Here is a 25,995-nt window from a genome sequence, read left to right on the forward strand (position 1 = left end):
GACGGTGGGAAAAACATCTCTAGGTTGGATAATATTCTTGCAATATCATCTTGCATATTATCCAACTCTTCAGGATCTACAACTTTCTGCCATAGTTTGTTAAAGAAATCACAGAGGTCAATGAGTGTGTTTCTTATATCTTTGTCCATCAGATTCCTGATGGCCACTGGGAGGATTTGTGTCAACATTACGTGGCAATCATGTGACTTCATGTGTCCCAACTTCATTTTACCTAAGCTCACATCCACGAGACTTCTGATGTTTGCGCAGTAGGAAGAGGGTGTCTTAACTGACAACAAATAGGTGAAGAACTGTGTTGCTTCTTTTGTACTGAAATTGTAACTCTGGCGAGCTTTGATGAATTTGTCATCATATTCTTCTTCACTCTTGCGTTGTGATTGATCAGCAAGCATATCGAGCCGTGAACCGTCACCATCCTTTCTTTTACCTTTAATCTTGAGCAGAGTACCAAGGATGCTTTCACATACATTCTTCTCTACATGCATGACATCGATGCAGTGACGTACACGTAGAATATCCTGGTAAGGTAATTTCCTGAACACCAATTTCTTCTTAAACACTTGATCCTTGGGTGTTAGTTTCACCCTCAAAGGGTGGTTCTTGCCAAGTACAACATTATTTTTTAGCCATGTTGTGGACCACCTCCCCGTCCTAGGGTCTTGGGGGCACACCTGCCTCTGCCGTACCATCAAATTCAGCTTTCATCTGTTGGTATGGGTGATTCATCCGCAAGAACCTAAGATGACGCAAATACACTATTTTACGCGAGTTGGGAAGTTTTTTGCTAGCTGTCCTATCCATGCATGTGACACACCCTACATCTCCCCTTGTTTTTTGCCCCGATATGTTGCCTAATGCCGGCATATCTTGAATGGTGTGCACCGGCATCGCTTGTAGATCGAAAATCTCCTTTCTGTAAGCATCATAACATTTTACAGCAGGCGCATCTATCCACACTATCAGCAGTTCTTCTACCAGTAGCTGAAAGTAAATGTCGATGTCATTTCCAGAAACACCGGGCCTTGGATAATCATTGACATCATAATGTATTTTTTTCTTCATACACAACCAAGGAGCTAGGTTATATATGCACAGAAACACCGGCCATGTGCTGTGATTGGTGCTCATATCGCCAAAAGGATTCATCCCGTTAGTACACTCCCCGAGCCTTATACTTCTAGGATCCTTGGCAATTTTTTCAAACTTTTTGTTGATTAATTCCCACTGAGCCCCATCTTTCAGGTGCCGCATAAACCTATCTGCAATTCGCTCATCATGATGCCACCGCAACCTCTTTGCCTCTCTAGGGTTTGCAAAGAAATGCCTCGACCTTGGAATTAAAGGCAAGTACCAAACAACCTTGAACAGGATTCCTGTCTTGATCTCGTCGTCCAATTTGTACTTGTCCTTTGCTCTCCTGTGCTTGTATTGTGCATGCTTGCATGTGGAACATGCACGAAAATCTTTGTACTCACCATGGTACAATATACAATCATTCACACAAGCGTGTATCTTCTGTACTTCAAGTTCCAATGGGCAAACAATTTTCTTGGCTTCATTCGTGCTTCTAGGGAGCACATTATCTTCCGGAAGAATATCTTTGAAAATACCTAAGATCTCTGTGAAGCCCTTGTTTGATATACCGTTTGTTGCTCTAAATCTGAGAAGCGTCAAGGTGGCACTGTGACGCCCCCGATTCAACCGTACACTAATCATACACGCAAATGTGTACAATCAAGATCAGGGACTCATGGGAAGATATCACAACACAACTCTAGACACAAATCAAAATAATACAAGCTTCATATTACAAGCCAGGGGCCTCGAGGGCTCGAATACATAGCTCGATACATAAGCGAGGTAGCGGAAGCAACAATATCTGAGTACATACATAAGTTAAACAAGGATACCTTAAGAAGGCAAACACAAACATCAACGATCGAAGAGGCAAGGCCTCCTGCCTGGGACCTCTAATACTCCTAGTCTCCGGCGGCCTTCATGTAGTAGTTTCCATCGACGGTGGCATCTGGCTCCAGGGATACACCATCTGGTTGCAACAACCGAAAAGAAGAAAGAAGGGGGAAAAGGGTAGAAAAGCAACCGTGAGTACTCATCCCAAGTACTCGCAGGCATCAGATCTATACTAAGAATGCATTGGTATCAAATAGAAGGGCTGTATCTATGGAATGAACTGCAGAATGCCAGAATAGAGGGGGAAGGCCTAGCCTATCGAAGACTAGCATCTTCAAGTAGCTCCAAGCATCTTGCAGCATGTAGAAGAGTAAAGAATAGCAGTTTATAAATAGCAAGCATATTGTAGCATTAAGGCCCAGAGATCCTTCCTTGACTCCCTGCGAGAAAGCAATCCCGAAGCCAACATATCCATCACAAGTGTCAAGGCCTGGGGGAAGGCCGGTTTGTTTTGTTTTTATGTTTTGTTTTATTTACCCTTTTATTTTTTCTGCTTATTGGTTTTACTATTTTACTTTCTATTTATTTTAGCTTTAGAAAATACCAAAACACCACCTAAATTAGTGTTACTAAATATTCTGCTGCCATAAAAAGTTTAGTGCAATGATAAAACACTTTGCATAATTTTATTATTTAAAAGGCATCTAATTAATTGTTTTAGCTATTGTTTTATTTACTTAATGCATTTAAATATTTTATAATAGTGTGGTTTCTTCACCAATATTACCTATGAATTATTTGACATTTTTAGAACAATTTAGTTTTGACATTGGAAAACTTTAAATTTTAACTTTAATTTAAATTTGAATTTGCACCGGATGGAATCAAAGGGGGATTTAGCAATAGTGAAAACGATGACATGGCACCATTTACATGGGATTACTATAGCTTAATTATATGGGCGTCACAATTCTCCTCCACTACAAGAAATCTCGTCCCGAGATTTTAGGAGGTAGAAGGAGACAAAACGAGATATTCATCACGAAGACGGTCCTCGCATTCCCAAGTAGCTTCGTCTTCAGAATGATTTGACCACTGAACTTTAAGAAATTTGATAGCCCTCAGGCGGGTGCAACATTCAGCTTGAATGAGAACATGGATCGGATGCTCTTTGTAAGTGTGATCATCTTGCAGGGGTTGAGCTTTATAAGCCATGTGGTTGTTGCAATAAGACTTGCAACTCAGGGCATCGGCCATGATTAGCCTTGCCAGGGGTATAAGAAATATCGTAGTCGTAGTCATAGTCTGTAATTGTTTCCATAATCACTACTGATGAAGATCCAGATCTAGCTGAGTAACAGATACTTTAGACTTTGATGATCGATGAAGATCTCGCAACAATTACCTGGAAGATAATGCCGCCACAAATTCAATGCAGATTTAACAGCAGCAATTTCAAGGTCATGGACTGGGTAGCTCTTTCGGAAAGGTATCTTGGAATTCACAAATGACTGGAGCCTTTTCGATTCTCACAAGAGGAGAAGCGTTTAATGCAATCAAGGAAAAAAATCTGTGCTTCAACATTTCGAACAATATGAGCATGGTAGCTTACTATCACACTTGAAGGATGTAGTAGATGGACGGTTTTAGTAGCGCAAATGATAGAAGTGGTGTGTGTTTTCAACCATTCCATTCCTAGAATAAGGTCAATATTGGAAGACTTCAAAATAATGGGGGAATCATGGAATTCCAACCCTTCAATTCAATGGGGACATTGTGACAAACCATGGTGGTTCGACATTGGCCCGTGGAATGCAACTTGGAATTCCGGCCAAGTGATGGCGGTTCCAACAGGTAAGGAATGTCTGTGGCCGCCCCACCATTGAGTAGCAGGACCTTTGGGTAGTAAGCCACGAAGGTGACATAGTTGGCAGGGGCTACATCAGCAGACTCCAACTCGAAAGTGATGTCACAGAGCCATTCATCAGCATCAAGGGCTGAGTTGAGATGAGGTAGATGTCGGGTTGACGCGCGCAAAGTATTGCGGGGCCACTGGGTTGGTTGTTGATTCAATATTGGGGCACGGAAACTGAGCCATGACATTTTCCATAAGCTGGTGATTCAGCTCAATAGTTGTATCATTTCAGCCATGTATTCGGGCGGTGGTGGATTGTTGCCACCACGACCACGACCAGCGGGTCTAACCATCCTGCTAGAAGGTAACAGGGTGTGGTTCAGCAAGGTTTGGTGCAAGTGTATGGAGTCATTCATGAAGTAATCAGAACAAATGAGCAAAGGCGCACTATACAAAGCATTAGTCATTGAAGACATATAGATACATATGCAGAGCCAATTACATGTTGTTCGAATGAGTTTGGACAAGAGAAACATCATCGGCATACTAGGTGGCACACATGCACGCGATGGAGGGATACATCAATGGGACATAGCAAAGGCTACATCAATGTCGAGGAAAAATCACTAGAGCGAGGGATTTGCATGTGACGATGTAGAGTGCCCTCGATATGAGGATCCTGCGGTCAGTGGATATTGTGAAGAATATCTTGTCTCCCAATTCAAGGAAGGCGTAATACAAATCTCCGGGTGGATGTGATCATGAGATCCTAATGTTGTAGTTAGCAAAATCATTTAACCCGAATAAAGGAGAGATCAGAATCCCGGAGTATAGATGAGAAACAAAAGATCATAATACCACCCAATGGCGATGTGGGCCCGTAAGCCACACATCCATGTTAGTAAAATATTTTTCTCAAAGACTAGACTCAACTTCGGCCAAGGAGTTGGAAAGGGCGTTCCTATAGGAAGTCGGCTCTGATATCAACTTCTGACAACCCCGATTCAACCGTACACTAATCATACACGCAAATGTGTATGATCAAGATCAGGGACTCATGGGAAGATATCATAACACAACTCTAGACACAAATAAAAATAATACAAGCTTCATATTACAAGCCAGGGGCCTCGAGGGCTCGAATACATAGCTCGATACATAAGCGAGTCAGCAGAAGCAACAATATCTGAGTACAGACATAAGTTAAACAAGGATGCCTTAAGAAGGCAAACACAAACATCAACGATTGAAGAGGCAATGCCTCCTACCTAGGACCTCCTAAATACTCCTGGTCTCCGGCGGCCTCCATGTAGTAGTATCCGTCGGTGGTGGCATCTGGCTCCAGGGTTCAACGATCTGGTTGCAACAACCGAAAAGAAGAAAGAAGGGGGAAAAGGGTAGCAAAGCAACCGTGAGTACTCATCCAAAGTACTCGCAAGCATCAGATCCATACTAAGATTGTATTGGTATCAAATGGAAGGGATGTATCTGTGGACTGAACTACAGAATGCCAGAATAGAGGGGAAGGCCTAGCCTATCAAAGACTAGCATCTTCAAGCAGCTCCAAGCATCTTGCAGCATGTAGAAGAGTAAAGAATAGCAGTTTATAAATAACAAGCATGTTGTAGCATTAAGGCCCAGAGATCCTTCCTCGGCTCCCTGCGAGAAAGCAATCCTGGAGCCAACATATCCATCACAAGTGTCAAGTATCCATTTCTACTTGTAATAGATCAGGATATAAGTCTGAACGTCCATTACCGTGGACATGGCTATTAATAGATAATCTTCCCTGCAGGGGTGCACCACGTTTTCCAACACGCTTGATTACTCTGGCGGGGCACACTTTTCTAGGTCAATGCCTAGCCTCAGAAAATCAACACGTCGCAGCCCTACCTAGGCTCAGCAGATAGGTCCCCGCTGGTCTACATCCTAAGCACTCCATGGTCTAGGCCCATCGCCCGTTGCACTCCGGGTCGTTGCGCACAGCGCGGGTCCGGGCTCCACCACTACAGGATGGTGTCGGCCCAGCCGTGCTGCAATGCTGAACTGGATGTTTGACAAAGCTTCGGTTGAAACTCCGACGTCGAGGCCCATAACAATTCTCGCTTAGTGGTTAGCACGTAAAGGCCAAAGTCCAACTCAGAACAAATACCAAAATCTGTTAGTGCATTAACAATTAAAAGTAGTGACGGCTGTCGGGACATGTCCGGAGCTACCACCCCCTCCTGGGTGATACCGCTAAACAGCAAGCCAACACTGTCACATCGCACGGGTGCTCTCCGGGCCCGCCCGTCTTTCACCAATGTCTCAAGTAAAGTCAAGGTAACCGTGTGTCCAAACATCAAGGGGAAAACTCGAAGAATCACCCTTGGAGGATTCCACTTGATGTAATCATCAAGGTGAACGTAAGAGTATAACGCCCTCGATGCGGCTATATCTCCCACGTGTCGAAGCACGACTTAGAGGCATAACCGCATTGAAAGCAGTGTCGCAAGTGAGGTAATCTTCACACAACCCATGTAATACATAAGGAAAAGAGATACATAGTTGGCTTACAATCGCCACTTCACACAATACATTAATAAAGCATTACATCATCCAGATACACACAAGGTCCAACTACGGAACCAAAATAAAAGAAGACTACCCCAAAAGCTACACAGATCCCCGATCGACCCAACTGGGCTCCACTACCGATCGACTAGAACGAAACAACACAAAGGACAAGATCTTCATCGAGCTCCTCCTTGAGCTTGGTTGCGTCACTTGCTCAGTTCGACGACACCTGCAAACTGGTTTTGGAAGTATCTGTGAGTCACGGGGACTCAGCAATCTCACACCCTCGCGATCAAGACTATTTAATCTTATGGGTAAGGTAAAAGGTATGAGGTGGAGCTGCAGCAAGCGACTAGCATATATGGTGGCTAACCTATTCGCAAAAGAGAGCGAGAAGAGAAGGCAAAAGCACGGTCGAACAACTATGATCAAGAAGTGATCCTAGAACAACCTACGTCAAGCATAACTCCAACACCGTGTTCACCTCCTGGACCCCGCCGAGAAGAGATCATCATGGTTACACACGCGGTTGATGCATTTTAATTAAGGTCAACTTTAGGTTTTCTACAACCGGACATTAACAAATTCCCATTTGCCCATAACCGCGAGCACGGCTTTCGAAAGTTCAAATCCCTGCAGGGGAGTCCCAACTTAGCCCATCACAAGCTCTCATGGTCAACGAAGGATATTCCTTTTCCCAAGACCATCCGATCAGACTCGGAATCCCGGTTACAAGACATCCTCGACAATGGTAAAACAAGTCCAGCAAAGCCGCCCGAATGTGCCGACAAATCCCGATAGGAGCTGCACATATCTCGTTCTTAGGGCACACTCAGATGAGACTAGCTACGAGTAAAACCAACCCTCAAGTTTCCCCGAGGTGGCCCCGCAGGCAGCTCAGTTCGGACCAACACTTAGAAAAGCACTGGCCCGGGGGGTTAAATAAAGATGACCCTTAAGTCTGCAGAACCCAAGGGAAAGAAAAGGCTAGGTGGTGAATGGTAAAACCAATGTTGGGCATTGCTGGAGGAGTTTTATTCAAGGCAAACTGTCAAGGGGTTCCCATTATAACCCAACCGTGTAAGTAACGCAAAATCCGGGAACATAACACCGATATGACGGAAACTAGGGCGGCAAGAGTGGAACAAAACACCAGGCATAAGGCTGAGCCTTCCACCTTTTACCAAGTATATAGATGCATTAATTAAATAAGAGATATTGTGATATCCCAACAATAACATCCATGTTCCAACAAGGAACAAACTCCAATCTTCACCTGCAACTAACAACGCTATAAGAGGGCTGGGCAAAGCGGTAACATAGCCAAACAACGGTTTTCTAGGACAAGGTGGGTTAGAGGCTTGGCTTAGAAATATGGGAGGCATGATAAGCAAGTGGTAGGTATCGCAGCATAAGCATAGCAAAAGAGCGAGCAACTAGCAAGCAAAGATAGAAGTGATTTCGAGGGTATGGTCATCTTGCCTGAGATCCCGCAAGGAAGAAGAACGATTCCATGAAGAAGACAAAACGGACGTAGTTGAACGAGTCCTCACAAACGCGACGTTATCGGAACCAACCCGAAGAAGCAACACCGGAAAGAAGCACACAACATAGTAAACAACCAACACATGAACATGGCATGATATGCGGGATGTGGTATGTGATGCATATGCATGATTTGGAAATCAATGATTGAACCTGGACTCAACTTGGAAATCCAAGAGTGCCACTGGAAAGAGGAGATGATTTCGGTTGAAATCGATGTAAAGATCACCGGAATCGGATGCACAGTTTGGAAATGGCAAGCAAAACAAATATGGCACCAGTCTGCGATTAACATCAAGTGGCCATCTAGATGCATCAATATAAATAAGCTACTGCACTCAAACATGGCAACAAGATACATGGCAAGGATCCACTCGTGATGGTTGACAAAAGATGAACACTGAGCTACGGCTAAATCACTCATTAACAGGTTCAAACAAGCATGGCAAAAGAGCAAAAGATAACAGGTTTCAGACTTAGTGAAATTAACACAAGTCTGGAATTTATCATCAGGAAGCAATCTTTAGAGCATGAAAACTACATGCTACAGGAACATATCATGGCAAAGAAATGCATGGCCTGAAGCTACTCAAAGCACATAACAAAAGTCCCTTAGTGATCTTGAGCCAAAAGGGATCAGAAAATACAATTGCAAGCATGTGAATATAGCAAAAATATTAACAGATTCAGACTTAGTGAAAAACTGGAGCATGCAAAACAGTTAACGAGTAGGCATGTTTACGAGCTCGATGCACTCACTACAGAGCATGGCATGACAAACTAGGAATACTCCCATCAAGAAGACATGACATAGAAGCTAGACATCGCAAGAACAACATCATAGCATGCACGGATCAATAGCAACATCCTCGGCAAAATCGCTAAACATGTCAACAATCTACCAGGATCATTTTATAGCAAAAGTAGAGCTTGATTGACTCAAGCTAGGGTGCTCCATAAATGCAAACAAAGACACAGATGGATAGAGCACCACAATAATAACAAAACATCCTTACTAATCATCCTCAGAAGAGGCACGGATCACTAGGAAACAACATGAACATATGGCATAACAACAAAATCAGGACAAGGACTTAGTGAAATTCTAAGTCCCTGAAATCAGCATCATCGAGTAAGCTACTTTGCATGCTTGTGCTAGTCACCACAAAGATCACAAAAATACATGGCAAGCACCTCTGTAAATATAACATGGCATTCTACAAAACACATGTAGAGCTCAGGATCATAGCATGCACACATTAATCATGGCAAAAATGACAAAAGGTCATTTGCTGAAACAGATCTGAAAAATTCCTCACATAGCCCTCTTCCAACAGCATTTCGGGCATCAAGATGAGCTCAAATGAAAATGATGCAATGGGATGAAATGATGTACTCGTCGAGGCGAACATTTTGATATGCTACACGCACGAATCGGAGCTACGGATGCAGAGTTATGGCATGTCAAAGATTGCATAAAATTAGGGTTAGGGACAAAAAAGTCAACCCCGAGATATTTCCAGATCCAGATCGGATCGAGGTCGGCACTGTAGCAGCTCGCCAGAAAATGTTCACCGGAGGAGGGGAGGGGTTTCGCCGGAGGAGGGAGCTTGCCGGGGACATGGCCCGCCGGCGAGGCGACGACGGTGCGGCGGCGCCGGACGGAGAGGCGGCGGGCGCGGTGGCGATGACACGCGGGCCGGCCACGGCGGAACTCGGTTCCGACCAGCGAGGCGCGGCGCCGGGCAGCTCGGACGGCACGGTCAACGCCGGCGGGCGGTAGCGCGGAGGATCCGGCGGAGGCGGAGGGGAGCCGGGGCGCGGTCGGGCGCGCGGGAGGAAGGTGCGGCGGCATGCCACTTCGGGCCGGGGGGCCGGCTGCGGGCCGCGCGGGCCTCGGCTGCGGCGGGTGGCGGGAGGCCACATGGCGGCGGCGGATTGGGCAGGGGCGGTAGCGGACATGTCCGGGCGAGAGGGTGGACGTGTCCGTCGGCGGGAGGAGGAAGAAGCTAGGGTTGGACCGCGGAATTTCAGAGGGGGAGGTGTTTATATAGGTAGAGGGAGCTAGGAGAGTCCAAAAGAGGTGCGGTTTTCGGCCACGCGATCGTGATCGAACAATCTAGATGATGGAGGGGGTTTAGGTGGGCTTTGGGCCACTTTGGAGGGGTGTTGGGCTGCAACACACACGAGGCCTTTTCGGACCCTCGGTTAACCGTTGGAGTATCAAACAAAGTCCAAATGGCACGAAACTTGACAGGCGGTCTACCGGTAGTAAACCAAGGCCACATGACAAGTCTCGGTCCAATCCGAAAATGTTTAACACCCGCACACGAAAAGAGGTAGAAAGGGACACCGGGTGACATAGGAGCGTCGGATTGCAAAACGGACAACGGGGAAAATACTCGGATGCATGAGACGAACATGTGTGCAAATGAAATGCACATGATGACATGATATGAGATGCATGACACGCAAGCAATGACAAGGCAACAATAGCGAATAACTAGAGGACACCTGGCACATCGGTCTCGGGGCGTTACAAAGAGGAACCACCCTTGAGGTTCACACTTGAGGTGTTGGACGACAGAGCCGTATCAGGAATGGTGAAGGAGGAACCACCCTCGTTGACCACGACCAAATAGCCACACTACTGAGTTATCATCAAGAGTGCGTTGGGAGGTACCACCCACGACACTCGATAGTAGCTCTGCAGAGTCGAGCAACAAAAGGGGTGTGCTGTGATGTGAGGCGTCGGGCTCTAGTCGTCGATCATGTTGATCGAGTCGTCGATGATAACGCAGGGGCAACAAGGACAAGGTGGGGTCACTAATGGATCAATAACCAACCTATACTAAGCAGTTTAGGATAAGCAGGTAAGGTACAATGAGCAGGTTACAAAAGCAGGCTATGCATCATAATAGGAGCAATCAATTACAATAGCAAAATCTAATGCAAGCATGAGAGAATGGAATAGGCGATATCGGGATGATCAAAGGGGGGGCTTGCCTGGAAGCTCCGCTGAAAGGGATGAAGGGTCGTCGACGACGTAGTTGATCACAACGGCATCAACAGCAGTGTCGGGGTTTACCGGTGAACAAGAGGGGCAAGAAACAGTAAATACAGAGTAAACAGATGCATGACAAGATGATAAGCAGTGCTAGGGGTGTTCTAACGCAGTGCTACGCGGTACCGACAAAGGGGGATAGCATCCGAAAAGTTCTCCCGGAGATAGGCATTTTCAGACAAACGAACCGGAGGGGGAAAGTTTGATGGTCGCTATGCTAGGGGCATGTGACAGATGAACGGAGAGCGTATTCTGATTCGTCTCGTTGTTCTGAGCAACTTTCATGTATAAAACTTTTTCATCCGAGTTACGGTTTATTTTATATGATTTTTCCAAGATTTCGATATTTTCTGGAATTTCTTATTAAATCGAGAATAATAGCAAAATGCTATGTGTACACACTGAAGTGTACACAACAAGGGCTACTGAGGCTGACATGTGGGACCTGTTGACTGAGTTGACCCAGTCAACAGGGCAGGTGGGGTCCAGGTGTCATTGACTAGCAGTTATTTGTTTTACCTAAATTGATTTATCTAGATGGGACCCACACGTCATTTGCTAGTATACTAGTTAGTATTAAACTAGTCCTAGACTAGTCCTAGTCTAATTAAACCCCACACACACTCGTGCACACAAAGCACAGAACACACAATGCTAGGGGTTAATTCTATTTTCAGTTAACAGAAGATAGCATTTTGTAATTTTCATAGGATGTAATCCATGTATCAAATGGATTTGGTCCAATGGCAACATTTGAGCCTTGTCAATTGTACTACCTTCCCATATTTTTTAGTCCTATTAACAATCGTCTTGCCGCAGTGTAGGGGCAGTCTAGAGGGTTAGTCATTATAGAATTAGAAAAGCTAGCCAAAGCTACAGTAGCTAGCAGCAGTACAGTGGCAACAGAGTAGCGATGGATGTGTGCTTGCGTGGGAAGGCGGCTGCGGGCAGGCGCGGGCGGCAGCGGGTGCGCATGTGCGCGGGCGCGGCCAAGCGAGCAGCCGCCTATGACGGCAGCAAGCCGCAGCAGCGCGGGCAGCAGCAATATTAGCGCAACAGCAATGCAAGAGCTTCAGCCAAAGCATCGCGGGCAAACAGCAGGAGCAGGGAGGCCGTGTTGGGGCAAGGGGGGAGGGTCACGAGGCAGCCAGGGTCAGGCGCGGTCGCGATGGCCGCGACCATAGGCCAAAACTGGGCGGCACGGGGCGGCGATGAAGAACGGACGAAGGGGAAGACTAGCAGGGGGATGACGTGGTGCTCACCAGAGGAGCGCAAGAAGGCCCGTTGATAGGGGATCGAAGCGACGAGGTTTCGGCGGCCGCGGGCATTGACGGAGATGACAAGGCCGTTGCACTTTTCCCCGAGCCGAAGCAGTGTACCAGCTCGACGGAGACGTGGGAGCCGGAGCTCATGGACACAAGCTGTAGGAAAGAAAACGGCGGTGGCCGCGGGATCTTCGAGTGCATGACGACGATAGAAAACGGTCGAGCACAAAATCGCGTGTGAGGGCGAGAGGGAGAAGAAAAGGGGGGTCTAGGGTTCTAGGAGGGGTGTGGCGTTCTTATCCGCGCGGGAAACGACGGAGAGGCACGGGATGGCCGCCACGCACCCACAGCCATGGCCATGGTGGTCGGATGTGTGCCACCACCTCCCATGAACAGGGAGGAGCAGGATGTTGGGGTAGGTGGGCCGGCCTGGTGTCTTAGTGGGTCAAGGCCTGGGGGAAGGCCGGTTTGTTTTGTTTCTATGTTTTGTTTTATTTCCCCTTTTATGATTTTCTGCTTATTGGTTTTCCTATTTTACTTTCTATTTATTTTAGCTTTAGAAAATACCAAAACACCACCTAAATTAGTGTTACTAAATATTCTGTTGCCCTAAAAAGTTTGGTGCAATGATAAAACATTTTGCATAATTTTATTATTTAATTGGCATCTAATTAATTGTTTTAGCTACTATTTTATTTATTTAGTGCATTTAAATATTTTATAATAGTGTGGTTTCTTCACCAATATTACCTATGAATTATTTGACATTTTTAGAACAATTTATTTTTGACATTAGAAAACTTTAAATTTTAACTTCAATTTAAATTTGAATTTGCACTGGATGGAATCAAAGGGGGATTTAGCAACAATGAAAACGATGATGTGGCACCATTTACATGGGATTACTATAGCTTAATTATCTGGGCATCACAGGCACTCAACCTGGAATATTTCTTTTTGCAACCTGGATACAATTCTTTCTTGGAGTCCGCATCAATGGTTGGCAGATCCTTGTGCCCAATCATATCCTTTTTTGGGCCCTCGAAATCTGCAATCATAGCAGCAAAATCTGGCATATCAAGATCATCGTCATCTGCGTGGACGTCCTGGTTTTTCCAGTGGACGTTTCGGCTTTCGGGTGTTCCATTGGTAGCTTGACGCCTCTGCCCCGATGTTAGATTGAACATCCATGTGACACCTCCTCTTCACCGTGTCTGGTCCAACGTGTGTATCCATCCATGAACCCCCTAGAGACTAAATGCATTTGGACATCTGCAACTTCATGTGACTCTGTATGGGCACAATTAGTACATGGACACAGGATGTAATCAACATCACCAATTCTCCTCGTTGTACTTTCAGCCAAATTCATGAACTCTATCACGCCACTGATAAAATCTGCGGTTTTCCGATTCTTCATACATCGAGATCGTTCCATCTACAACAGAAAAATGGTAATTAAAAACAAAATAACAACATTAATACACGGATTAACTGCTGCCCAGAGATGCATGCATAAATCACAAGGTTTTATTTTAATAATTACTAAGGGCGCTCCATGTTGTTATCCAGACGTGCAATGACAAAAATTAATGGCTAGTCAATTTACACGCAGAGTACTAGTAGAACACTACACTTAGGAATTGAATACCTTAATGAAGCCACTCACGAAAAGAATACCTTAATTAATTAGCCGCGCGGTGACCTCCACCCAGCAGACAGACAAGCGCGATGCGGCGGCACGCCGAGACAACAGGGTCGAGGAGCAAAGCTTAGTGCAGCTGCCGCCTGAAGTTCGACCTCCATTGTCCCCCCATCGACCGCGATGGATGTGCTCGAATCATGCCACCGCCGACCTCAATTGTTGAGCTCATCCTATCTCCTGCCACAGACCAAGGATTGACCTCCTATGACGCCGCCACCGCCCACCGACCGAGGATTGACCTCTTCTCCGATATCCGCTACCTAGGCTGCCACCGCCATCTCTATATGCGGAGCTGCTATTTTTTCGACAGATATCCACGGAGCGGCTATTTACACGGTATCTCACCGTAACTCAATTATACGGACAGGGTAGTACATCACATACGGTTATGTAACGACAACCGTGTCTAACCTACGTTGTCTTCTCACGTGGTTTGGTGCGGAAATCGTGTGTGACATTGTAATACCCAACACAAATGACATGTACAAACAATGCGCCATATACAACATATATAGTGCCATTAGTAGTTCCCGACCGTTAGCTTAAGTTTCCCCATTTACCCCAAATCCCTACATAGCCTCCAAATTCCCTCGCATGGCGCTAACATTGGGGAATGCGGACGAGTGGTGCTGATGGTTTTGGTGCGGCTGCTTCTGCTCGTATCGCCACTGAGCACTTGCCTAAGGTCATCACAAGGCAGGTGTACTACGGATCCGAATCGTCTTGCCAGGTTCCAATCTATCCTGATCTTTTTTAGCATGTCGAAAGTATAGATCCTTGCCGAATCTGTCCTGAATGACCCCCCTACCCCCCCCCCCAGGAAAGCGATCTACCGCCGGATCCGGAGCTTGACTCTAGACTCCCGCAACACGAGTTCGACTCCGAGTTCTGCGCCACCGAGAAGTACCAAAAGCTGAGTTGTGTGCATGGGAACATGATACGTCTCCAACGTATCTATAATTTTTTATTGTTCCATGCTATTATATATTCTGTTTTGGATGTTTAATGGGCTTATTTATACACTTTTATATTATTTTTGGGACTAACCTATTAACCGGAGGCCCAGCCCAAATTGTTGTTTTTTGCCTATTTCTGTGTTTTGTAAAAAAAGAATATCAAACGGAGTCCAAATGGAATGAAACCATGGGGAGCGTGATTTTTGGAAAAAACGTGATCAAGAGGACTTGGAGTGGACGTCAAGCAACCAATAAGGAAGCCACGAGCCAGGGGGCGCGCCTACCCCCTGGGCGCGCACTCCACCCTCGTGGACCCCTCGTGGCTCCATCGACCTACTTCTTCCTCCTATATATACCTACGTACCCTGAAAACATCAGAGGGCACCACGAAAACCTAATTCCACCGCCTCAACCTTCTGTACCCGTGAGATCCCATCTTGGGGCCTTTTTCAGCGCTCCGCCGGAGGGGGCATTGATCATGGAGGGCTTCTACATCAACACCATAGCCTTTCCGATGATGTGTGAGTAGTTTACCTCAGACCTTTGGGTCCATAGTTATTAGCTAGATGGCTTCTTCTTTCTCTTTGGATCTCAATACAAAGTTCTCCTCAATTCTCTTGGAGATTTATTCGATGTAACTCTTTTTGCGGTGTGTTTGTCGAGATCCGATGAATTGTGGGTTTATGATCAAGATTATCTGTGAACAATATTTGAATCTTCTCTGAATTATTTTATGTATGATTGGTTATCTTTGCAAATCTCTTCTAATTATCAGTTTGGTTTGGCCTACTAGATTGATCTTTCTTGCAATGGGAGAAGTGCTTAGCTTTGGGTTCAATCTAGCGGTGCTCGATCGTAGTGACAGTAGGGGAAACGACACGTATTGTATTGTTGCCATCAAGGATAAAAAGATGGGGCTTATATCATATTGCATGAGTTTATCCCTCTACATCATGTCATCTTGCTTAAAGCGTTACTCCGTTCTTATGAACTTAATACTCTAGATGCATGCTGGATAGCGGTCGATGTGTGGAGTAATAGTAGTAGATGCAGGCAGGAGTCGGTCTACTTCTCACGAACGTGATGCCTATATACTAATTGCTCGACAGTAATTTGTTCACCCACCGTAATACTTATGCTATCTTGAGAGAAGCCACTAGTGAAACCTATGGCCCCCAGGTCTATTTTCCATCATACAAGTTTCCAATCTATTTTATTTTGCAATCTTTACTTTCAATTTATATCATAAAAATACCAAAAAAAATTATCTTATTATTATTATTATCTCTATCAGATCTCACTCTTGCAAGTGACCGTGAAGGGATTGACAACCCCTTTATCGTGTTGGTTGTGAGGTTCTTATTTGTTTGTGTAGGTACGAGGTGACTCGCGTGTGGTCTCCTACTGGATTGAGACCTTGGTTCTCAAAAACTGAGGGAAATACTTACGCTACTTTGCTGCATCACCCTTTCCTCTTCAAGGGAAAACCAACACATGCTCAAGAGGTAGCAAGAAGGATTTCTGGCACCGTTGCTAGGGAGATGTACGCCAAGTCAAGACATACCAAGTACCCATCACAAACTCTTATCCTTCGCATTACATTATTTTCCATTTGCCTATCGTTTTCCTCTCCCCCACTTCACCCTTGCCATTTATCCACCCTTCTTCTGTTTGTCTTTCCATTTGCTTTGATGTTTTACTTGGCTCATTTGTTCATTTGGTGGGAATAGTTGTTTATTTATATCTAAATAGAGAACCAAAGATCTATCGATCCTCATCCTCTTGCTAATCTTTTTAAGAGATCCAATTATGATGAACCAATTGCCAGTGAGTTCTATGCACTAGATTATCTTTATGAAGTTTTGCTTGAAATTCGTGAATCTGAAATTTGTGATGAAGTACTTTATGGAGAGATTCACGATGGATCTTTGAATAGAAAGCATGCTTGCAATGATGATAGTATAAATTCTATTAATATCAATTGTGCTTATAATATGCAAACCCCTAAGCTTGGGGATGCTAGTTTTGCTATGTCTACTACTTGTGGCAATGATCATGATTGTGGTGATTATTCTTATGATCTTGAAAATTTATTTAAGCCCCATGATGAATATGAGATTGATTATAATGTTTGCAATAATATTGAAAGTGGGTTTGTAAGAGTGTCAACTTTAGATCCCACGTATTTGGAGAATTTTCAATCTTATGAAGTTTTTGATAAAAGTGGGTTTGGAGAGGTCATGACTTTAGGTAATGTTAATCCCACTATTTTGGAAGAGTATCAACTTTGCATACGTGTGGATCGTGTTAAGAATATGTTTTGTGATAGCTATATTGTTGAATTTGCTTATGATCCTACATTTAATTATTATGAGAGAGGAAAATATGGTTGTAGAAATTTTCATGTTACTAAATTACCTCTCGTTATGTTGAGATTGCTATTGTTTCTTTCCGCTTCCTTAATTATGCTAGTTTTTTCTTGCCTTGATAATTTGTTTGCCTATAACATGCCTATGCATAGTAATTATGTTAGACTTAGATGTGTTTGTCACGTGTTTTATGATGCTCTCTTTGTGCTTCAATTCTTGTCTTTCATGTGAGCATCGTTGAAATCTTATGCCTAGCTATAAGGCTTTAAAGAAAAGCGCCTGTTGGGAGACAACCCAATATTTTTTTCCTTGCTGTTATTCAATAAATAATTTATCTAGCATCTGTTTTGGTTCTGTTTTTTGTGTTTAATTAGTGTTTGTGCCAAGTAGAACCGTTGGGAAGACTTGAGGAAAGTCTTTTTGATCTTGCTGTAAAAAATAGAAACTTTAGCGCTCGCGAGAATTGCTGCCATTTTTTTACTGGAGAGTGCTATTTAGTTAATTCTTTTTGAAGATGATTAATATATAAATTCCTCACTACTATCAATTTATTTTAGAATTTTTGGGGTTCCAGAAGTATGCGCTTGATACAGATTACTACAGACTGTTCTGTTTTTGACAGATTCTGTTTTTCATGTGTTGTTTGCTTATTTTGATGAATCTATGGCTTGTAATGGAGTTTATAAACCATATAAAAGTTTTAATATAGTAGGTTTAACACCAATATAAATAAATAATGAGTTCATTACAGTACCTTGAAGTGGTGTTTTGTTTTCTTTCGCTAACGGAGCTCACGAGATTTTTTGTTAAGTTTTGTGTTCTGAAATTTTCAAGTTTTGGGTAAAGATTTGATGGACTATGGAACAAGGAGTGGCAAGAGCCTAAGCTTGGGGATGTCCAAGGCACCCCAAGGTAAAATCCAAGGACACCAAAAAGCCTAAGCTAGGGTATGCCCCGGAAGGCATCCCCTCTTTTGTCTTCGTTCATCGGTAACTTTACTTGGAGCTATATTTTTATTCACCACATGATATGTGTTTTGCTTGGAGCGTCTTGTATGATTTGAGTCTTTGCTTTTTAGTTTACCACAATCATCCTTGATGTACACACCTTTTGAGAGAGAGAGACACACATGAATCAGAATTTATTAGAATACTCTATGTGCTTCACTTATATATTTTGAGCTATATAGTTTTTGCTCTAGTGCTTCACTTATATCTTTTAGATCACGGTGGTGGTTTTATTTTATAGAAATAATTGATATCTCATGCTTCACTTATATTATTTTGAGAGTCCTTTAGAATAGCATGGTAATTTGCATTTAGGCATAATAAAAACTTTCATATAAGTGCATTGAATACTATGAAAAGTTTGATACTTGATAATTGTTTTGAGATATGGAGATGGTGATATTAGAGTCATGCTAGTTTAGTAATTGTGAATTTGAGAAATACTTGTGTTGAAGCTTGTGATTCCCGTAGCATGCACGTATGGTGAACCGTTATGTGATGAAGTCGGAGCATGATTTATTTCTTGATTGTCTTCCTTATGAGTGGCGGTCGGGGACGAGCGATAGTCTTTTCCTACCAATCTATCCCCCTAGGAGCATGCGTGTAGTACTTTGTTTCGATAACTAATAGATTTTTGAAATAAGTATGTGAGTTCTTTATGACTAATGTTGAGTCCATGGATTATACGCACTCTCACCCTTCCACATTTGCTAGCCTCTCTATTACCGCGCAATTTTTGCCGGTATCATACAACCACCATATACCTTCCTCAAAGCAGCCACGATACCTACCTATTATGGCATTTTCATAGTCGTTCCGAGATATATTGCCATGCAACTTTCCACCATTCCGATGACACACTTCATCATTGTCATATTGCCATGCATGATCATGTAGTTGACATCGTATTTGTGGCACACCCACTTAGTTTTTTTTGTTGAGCTTTCATACACTTATAGCTCTAGTGCATCCGTTGCATGTCAATCCCTACTCACTCACATTGATATCTATTGATGGGCATCTCCATAGCCCATTGATACGCCTAGTTGATGTGAGACTATCTCCTCCTTTTTGTCTTCTCCACAACCACCATTCTATTCCACCTATAGTGTTATGTCCATGGCTCATGCTCATGTATTGCGTGAAAGTTGAAAAAGTTTGAGAACATCAAAAGTATGAAACAATTGCTTGGCTTGTCATCGGGGTTGTGCATGATTTAATATTTTGTGTGATGAAGATAGAGCATAGCCAGACTATATGATTTTGTAGGGATAACTTTCTTTGGCCATGTTATTTTGAGAAGACATGATTGCTTAGTTAGTATGCTTGAAGTATTATTATTTTTATGTCAATATTAAACTTTTATCTTGAATCTTTCGGATCTGGACATTCATGCCACAATAAAGAAAATTATATTGAGAAATATGTTGGGAAGCATTCCACATCAAAAATTCAGTTTTTATCATTTACCTACTCGAGGACGAGCAGAAATTAAGGTTGGGGATGCTTGATACCTCTCCAACGTATCTATAATTTTTGATTGTTCCATGCTATTATATATTCTGTTTTGGATGTTTAATGGGCTTATTTATACACTTTTATATTATTTTTGGGACTAACCTATTAACCAGAGGCCCAGCCTAAATTGTTGTTTTTTGCCTATTTCAGTGTTTTGCAGAAAAAGAATATCAAACGGAGTCCTAACAGAATGAAACCTCCGGGAGCGTGATTTTTGGAACAAACATGATCCAGAGGACTTGGTGTGGACGTCAAGCAACCAACGAGGAAGCCACGAGGCAGGGGGCGCGCCTCCCCCCTGGGCGTGCCCTCCACCCTTGTGGGCCCCTCGCGACTCCATCGACCTACTTCTTCCTCCTATATATACCTACATACCCTGAAAACATCAGAGGGCACCACGAAAACCGAATTCCACTGCAGCAACCTTCTGTACCTGTGAGATCCCATCTTGGGGCCTTTTCCGGCGCTCCATCGGAGGGGGCATTGATCACGGAGGGCTTCTACATCAACACCATAGCCTCTCCGATGATGTGTGAGTAGTTTACCTCAGACCTTCGGGTCCATAGTTATTAGCTAGATGGATTCTTCTCTCTCTTTGGATCTAAATACAAAGTTCTTCTCGATTCTCTTGGAGATCTATTCGATGTAACTCTTTTTGCGGTGTGTTTGTCGAGATCCGATGAGTTGTGGGTTTATGATCAAGATTATCTATGAACAATATTTGAATCTTCTCTGAATTCTTTTATGTATGATTGGTTATCTTTGCAAATCTCTTCGAATTATCAGTTTGGTTTGGCCTACTAGATTGATCTTTCTTGCAATGGGAGAAGTGCTTAGCTTTGGGTTCAATCTTGCGGTGCTCGATCCCAATGACAGTAGGGGAAACGACACGTATTGTATTGTTGCCATCGAGGATAAAAAGATGGGGTTTATATCATATTGCATGAGTTTATCCCTCTACATCATGTCATCTTGCTTAAAGTGTTACTCCGTTCTTATCTTTACCTACTAATAAACCAGCGATTGCTTCTGGTCGTCCGTTATTAGACTTTTTGCAAAAAAGTCCCTCTATTTATGAGAAATTAACCCGCAGTGCTCGTCATAAGTGATAAGTCAGGCCGAACCGGTACGGAGAGAAAAAAATTAGGCCAGCCTCCCGCACCATCCTGTCTCCTCGACCCCATCTCCACCTCCAGCCCGCCGCCACCTCCTGCCCCGCCCCACCTCACCGTGCGCCGCAGGCCGCAGCCGCGCACCGCCCGCCCCTGCCGCCACCACCTACTGCCCCGCCCCACCTCACCGCGCCCCGCCCGTCCCAGCCGCCGCCACCTCCTGCCCCGCCCCACCCCGTGCCCCCTACAGCCGCCACCTCCCACCCCGCCGCGTGCCACCCCTCTTCTCCATCTTTTCCCTCGCCATCTCCCTCCTCCCTCCCTGTTCCGCCCCCACCCCTAGTACCCGCAGGCTCAACCATGGTGGTCAACACGGGGACGTGAGCGTGCATGGGTGGCGTCTGTGGACGAGGTGAGTGATGATGCTTCTCCCTATTGGCTACAGAGAGAGATGTAGGGTCAGATTTGATTTGTTTGTCGGTGGACCGGAGCAGATCTTCCTTCCATGTGTATTTGCTCTCTCTGTTGATCTCAAGCGGGGGAAGTGCATGACAAAATGCTTATTAGAAAAGGCATGAGGACCTGCCTCTGTTTTTACTGGTTAATTATAAGTTGGTGACATCATTGCTCTGATATGTCGCAAAATCGAATCGATTTCATGCTTGGGCGTGTGGGATAATTGGCGGTTTAGGTCACCCTTCTCTATGATAATGGTATCAATCACTCGCACTGTTGTTTCGGGGGAATTTGGTTCCTGTGAACGCCAATGTAGTTTGATTCAGATTGTTGGTGCAACCTTATCTGACGCCAAAAGTTGGCGTGGACATAGGTAGTACTTTGAGGTTTTGAATGATGTTGTTAATATCACAAAATGAATATCTAAGCGATGACAGTTTACAGTGATTCTTTATAGTCTTACAGATCAATTTAGAATGATCATGGAACTCTGTGTGAACAACATACGTCGATGATCATTCAGATTACCATCAAAATGGCACGTTACTTCTTGCTGACAGTGAAAGGACTTATGTATATGCCATTAATGTGGATAAATTGTATGTGTCGTGAAGGACATAGATGTGAAATATTGTTGATGATGGTGTTCAATCCTTGTGGAACACTTCAAAGAATTTCTCGGTTGAGATTTACTCATACAAGAACTGAATAACAATTTTGCCATGTCCTCTTCTGTTTACAGTTTATTGATCTGTTCAAAGAATTACAAATTTGGATGCGCTCTGGTTCTCTTGTTTGACTACTAAACAATATCTATAATACATTGTGTGAGTGTGATTGCTGTACTGACAAGATGTATACCACACCATGTTCAGGCAAACCATCGTTTAGCAACAAACATGCAGAGGCAGCTTATTGGACGTGCAACTGACATTCACATTAGGCCCCTGAATGAAGAGAAAGCTATTCAAGCTGCTACAGATCTTCTTGGTGAACTGTTCATTTTCTCGGTAAGTACTCTGGACCTGAATGGACTGTTGAGTTATTAACAGCTTTCCATTATGCACATGGAAGAACTAAAAACCCGACAAGTCCATGAATCTGTTTTCTGTTATCATTAACTGTCCTAGATCTTCAGATCCCTAGAAATACTTGATGGTTTTATGATGGCAGATGATTACAACTGACATTGACTCCCACGTAATTTTTTAGGTTGCTTGTGGTGCAATAATCTTTGTGGTTCATAGAAGTGGCAACTCAGAAGCCAGAAAAGAAGAGGCCCGTAATAAGGCACTGGAGGTAAGATGATTGGTTCATGGTCCGATCGGTTGGAGTTAATTGCACAGAAGTACCACAATTGGGGCATTAGAAACAGATTGGTATCAAGTTCGGTAATTTTTACGTGTCAATACCAACTTTGGGGCAAGGCGTTGCAGAACGGACTAAACGACGTATAAAAACATATCGACGGAGAAACTGACAGCGGGGCCCGCCTGTCAGGGGCTGACGTGGCATCTTATTTTACAGAAACAACCCTCGGTTTATATTTAATCACACAAAGGGCCTCGGTTGCGAAAAAAAACTCAAAACCTGCAAAAATAAATTACACACACCCATGAGGATTCGAACCCACGACGGAGTGCCCGAGGGAAAGTACTGATGACCACTACGCTACGCCACAACATTCAATACACCTGATGCTTAAATGTTTTTATAGTATACATCAGAAACCATATTTCTTGCTGGGCAACTGTTTCATTTTTTAATGCGTTTTCTTATTTCGTATTTCTTTTATATTTTTAGACACGTCCTGGCCTTCTTCAGGTTTTCCTTTTTAAAACTTTTGCGCATCTCTTTTATATGTAGGTTTTCGTATTTCTTTTATATATAGGTTTTGAAATGTACACACTGATAATTGACGCCTTTTTTGAAATGTGGCCCCTGACAGGTGGGTCCCACCCATCGATTTCAGCGGCAATACATGTATATTTCAAAAACGGTTCGACATGTATTAAAAATTTATTGTGTAAAATCATTTTTAATTTTCTTTTATCTTTTTAGATCTTGGGTATTCTTCCGGTTTTCCATTTCTTTTATTTACGCACATTTCTTTTTTATATAGGTTTTGTAGTAAACGGTGAACATTTTCTCAGTAACATATTTTAAATTTATACTGAACTATTTATTAAGTGATATTTTTTGTAAATACACACTGAAAATTAATTTATAAATGCAAACTGAACACTATTGTATAATATACGAACAATTTGTTATACACACTGAAAAGTATTTATACTGAACTCTAATATATGAACACCTTTTTTATTTTTAGATGAACATTTTTTAAATATATGGTGTCGTTTTTTAATATATATATATATTGAACTTTTTAAATATTATGCGTTATGTTTTGAAAATACACACTGAATAATATTTTATAAATACACACTGAATACTATTGTATAGTATACGATGAAATATTTTGTTATATAAATTGCATTTTTTAATATACAATATCTGAAAGAATGCCGCATAGAAAAAAGTTCGGTGAAAATTTTAAAAATGTCAAAAGTATTGAAATAACGTACACCATTTATTACAAAACCTATATATAAAAGAGATGCGCAAAAGTTTAAAAAAGGAAAACCGAAAGAAGGCCAGGACGTGTCTTAAAAGATGAAAGAAATACGAAACAAAAAAAAACGCATTAAAAAGTGAAACAGTTGTCCAGCAACAAAAATGGTTTTTGAAGTATAGTATAAAAACGTTCAAGCATCCACTTTATCCAACGGATTGGCGTAACGTAGTGGTCTCCGCTCCTTTCCCTCGGGTAGTGTGTCGCGTGTTCGAATCCCCACGGGCGCGCGAAATTTATTTTTGCTGGTTTTGAGTTTTTTCCGCAAACGAGGCCCTTTGTGTGATTCAATATAAGCTGAGGGGTTTTTCTGTAAAAGAAGATGCCACGTCAGCCCCTGACAGGCGGGCCCCGCTGTCAGTTTCTCCGTCAATACGTGTTTATAGTCCGTTCTGCAACGCCGCACCCCAAAGTTGGTACTGACACGTAAAAATTACCAAACTTGGTACCAATATGCTTCTAATGCCCCAATTGTGGTATTTCTGTGCAATTAACTCGATCGGTTGTGGTCGTGTTTTCTTTTTATTTCCACATCACTTTGGTACTCAGATTTCTAGGATATATTACGAGCAAGTACACCACAGGAAGTGCTAATCTGTGTTGAGGACTCTACTCTCTAGAATTCAGATTTATCTCGGTTACTAACGGTTATTTTTATTCTGAACTTACATCTCAGGAGACAAAACAAATCGCTGACAGTTAATTTGGATCATGCCCTACATACAATGTTGTCAAGAGTTGTGCAGAGATGATCAACTCTTTTTCATGTTTATAAAAATTGCAGGAAATAAAGGAGAAGATGGAGGAGCTCGAGAGGGAAAAGCAGATGATGAAGCTGAGAGTGGCCGAGGTGGAGCAGGTAACCGGGGCAGGGGGAGGGTGGCCGTGGGTTCTTCCAAGGGCCTTCACTTCCGGCGCTGCCCAGGCAGAGCCAGAGCCAGAGCCAGCAGCTCAGCAGCCCACGGCTGCTTAGCTGCCGATGCCAGATGCAAATCGCCTCTGTAGGCAGTTCCTTGAATGATTCCATTGCGTTGGAAACCCAACGCTGAGATTTGTGTAGCGCGAGTTGTGAATAGTCCCAGAGAGACTTGGTCCGAATTGGAGATGTCGATGGAGGATGATATATTCCTTTCTTTCTTCTTTTTTTGACATCAGAGGATATTATGTTCCTGGTAGTAACGAGGTACCTAGAATTGTAGTTACTTCGTGTTCAGATTCCATAGTTATACTAATATTATAGAGCAATCAAGGTAACAACTCAAGTGGTAATTTCTTCTGGCATGAAAGTGATTTTTAAGGACGCTGGATTGGACTATTAGTAGAAAACAAAAGGAACATTGAAAAAGTATGTCAGGATGCTCGTATTAAGGACTCTACGTCCATCCACAAACGTATTCTGGTGGGAGAAAATGCACCTCAATGAAAATAATAATAATTGGGATCCTTTGAAACAAGTATCTTTGTATTGCATATCATTATTTACTGCATTTACACTAAATCCTGACAAAATAACCTTTGGAGTACTACCTAGAGAACGAGCAAATTAAGCCGCTCAACTTTTTTTTTGAAGAAAGACAAAATTAAACATAAGATGGGATGTCGGTCCTTGCGTGGCTGTCGGACTAAACCTCGTCCCCGCCGCCACCTACTGCCCCGCCCCGCCTAACCAAAGAACCATATTCTCAATTTGCACAGTTGCATACTTTAACATATTAGATAGTCATGTGTGAGGTTTTGTTTCTCCCATTGCAACGCACAGGCAATTTTCCTAGTGAACTTAATACTCTAGATGCATGCTGGATAGCGGTCAATGTGTGGAGTAATAGTAGTAGATGCAGGCAGGAGTCAGTCTACTTGTCACGGACATGATGCCTATATACATGATCATATCTAGATATTCTCATAACTATGCTCAATTCTATCAATTGCTCGACAGTAATTTGTTCACCCACTATAATACTTATGCTATCTTGAGAAGCCACTAATGAAACCTATGGCCCCTTGATCTATTTTCCATCAT

General features: G+C 43.3%; 1 protein-coding gene across 1 annotated transcript; it reads left to right on the top strand.

Moving 5' to 3' along the window:
- The first annotated feature begins 12,569 nt into the window (after nucleotides 1-12,569).
- On the top strand, nucleotides 12,570-25,237 carry LOC125554670 (OPA3-like protein). The gene is made up of 5 exons (XM_048718153.1): nucleotides 12,570-12,632; nucleotides 21,228-21,296; nucleotides 22,216-22,350; nucleotides 22,553-22,639; nucleotides 24,760-25,237. Exons 1-5 carry the CDS (start codon nucleotides 12,570-12,572, stop codon nucleotides 24,946-24,948), a joined length of 543 nt encoding a protein of 180 aa, XP_048574110.1. The 3' UTR covers nucleotides 24,949-25,237.
- Nucleotides 25,238-25,995: the final 758 nt, after the last annotated feature.

This window comes from Triticum urartu, chromosome 4 (genome assembly GCF_003073215.2).
Source record: "Triticum urartu cultivar G1812 chromosome 4, Tu2.1, whole genome shotgun sequence".
NCBI classification, from domain to species: domain Eukaryota; kingdom Viridiplantae; phylum Streptophyta; class Magnoliopsida; order Poales; family Poaceae; genus Triticum; species Triticum urartu.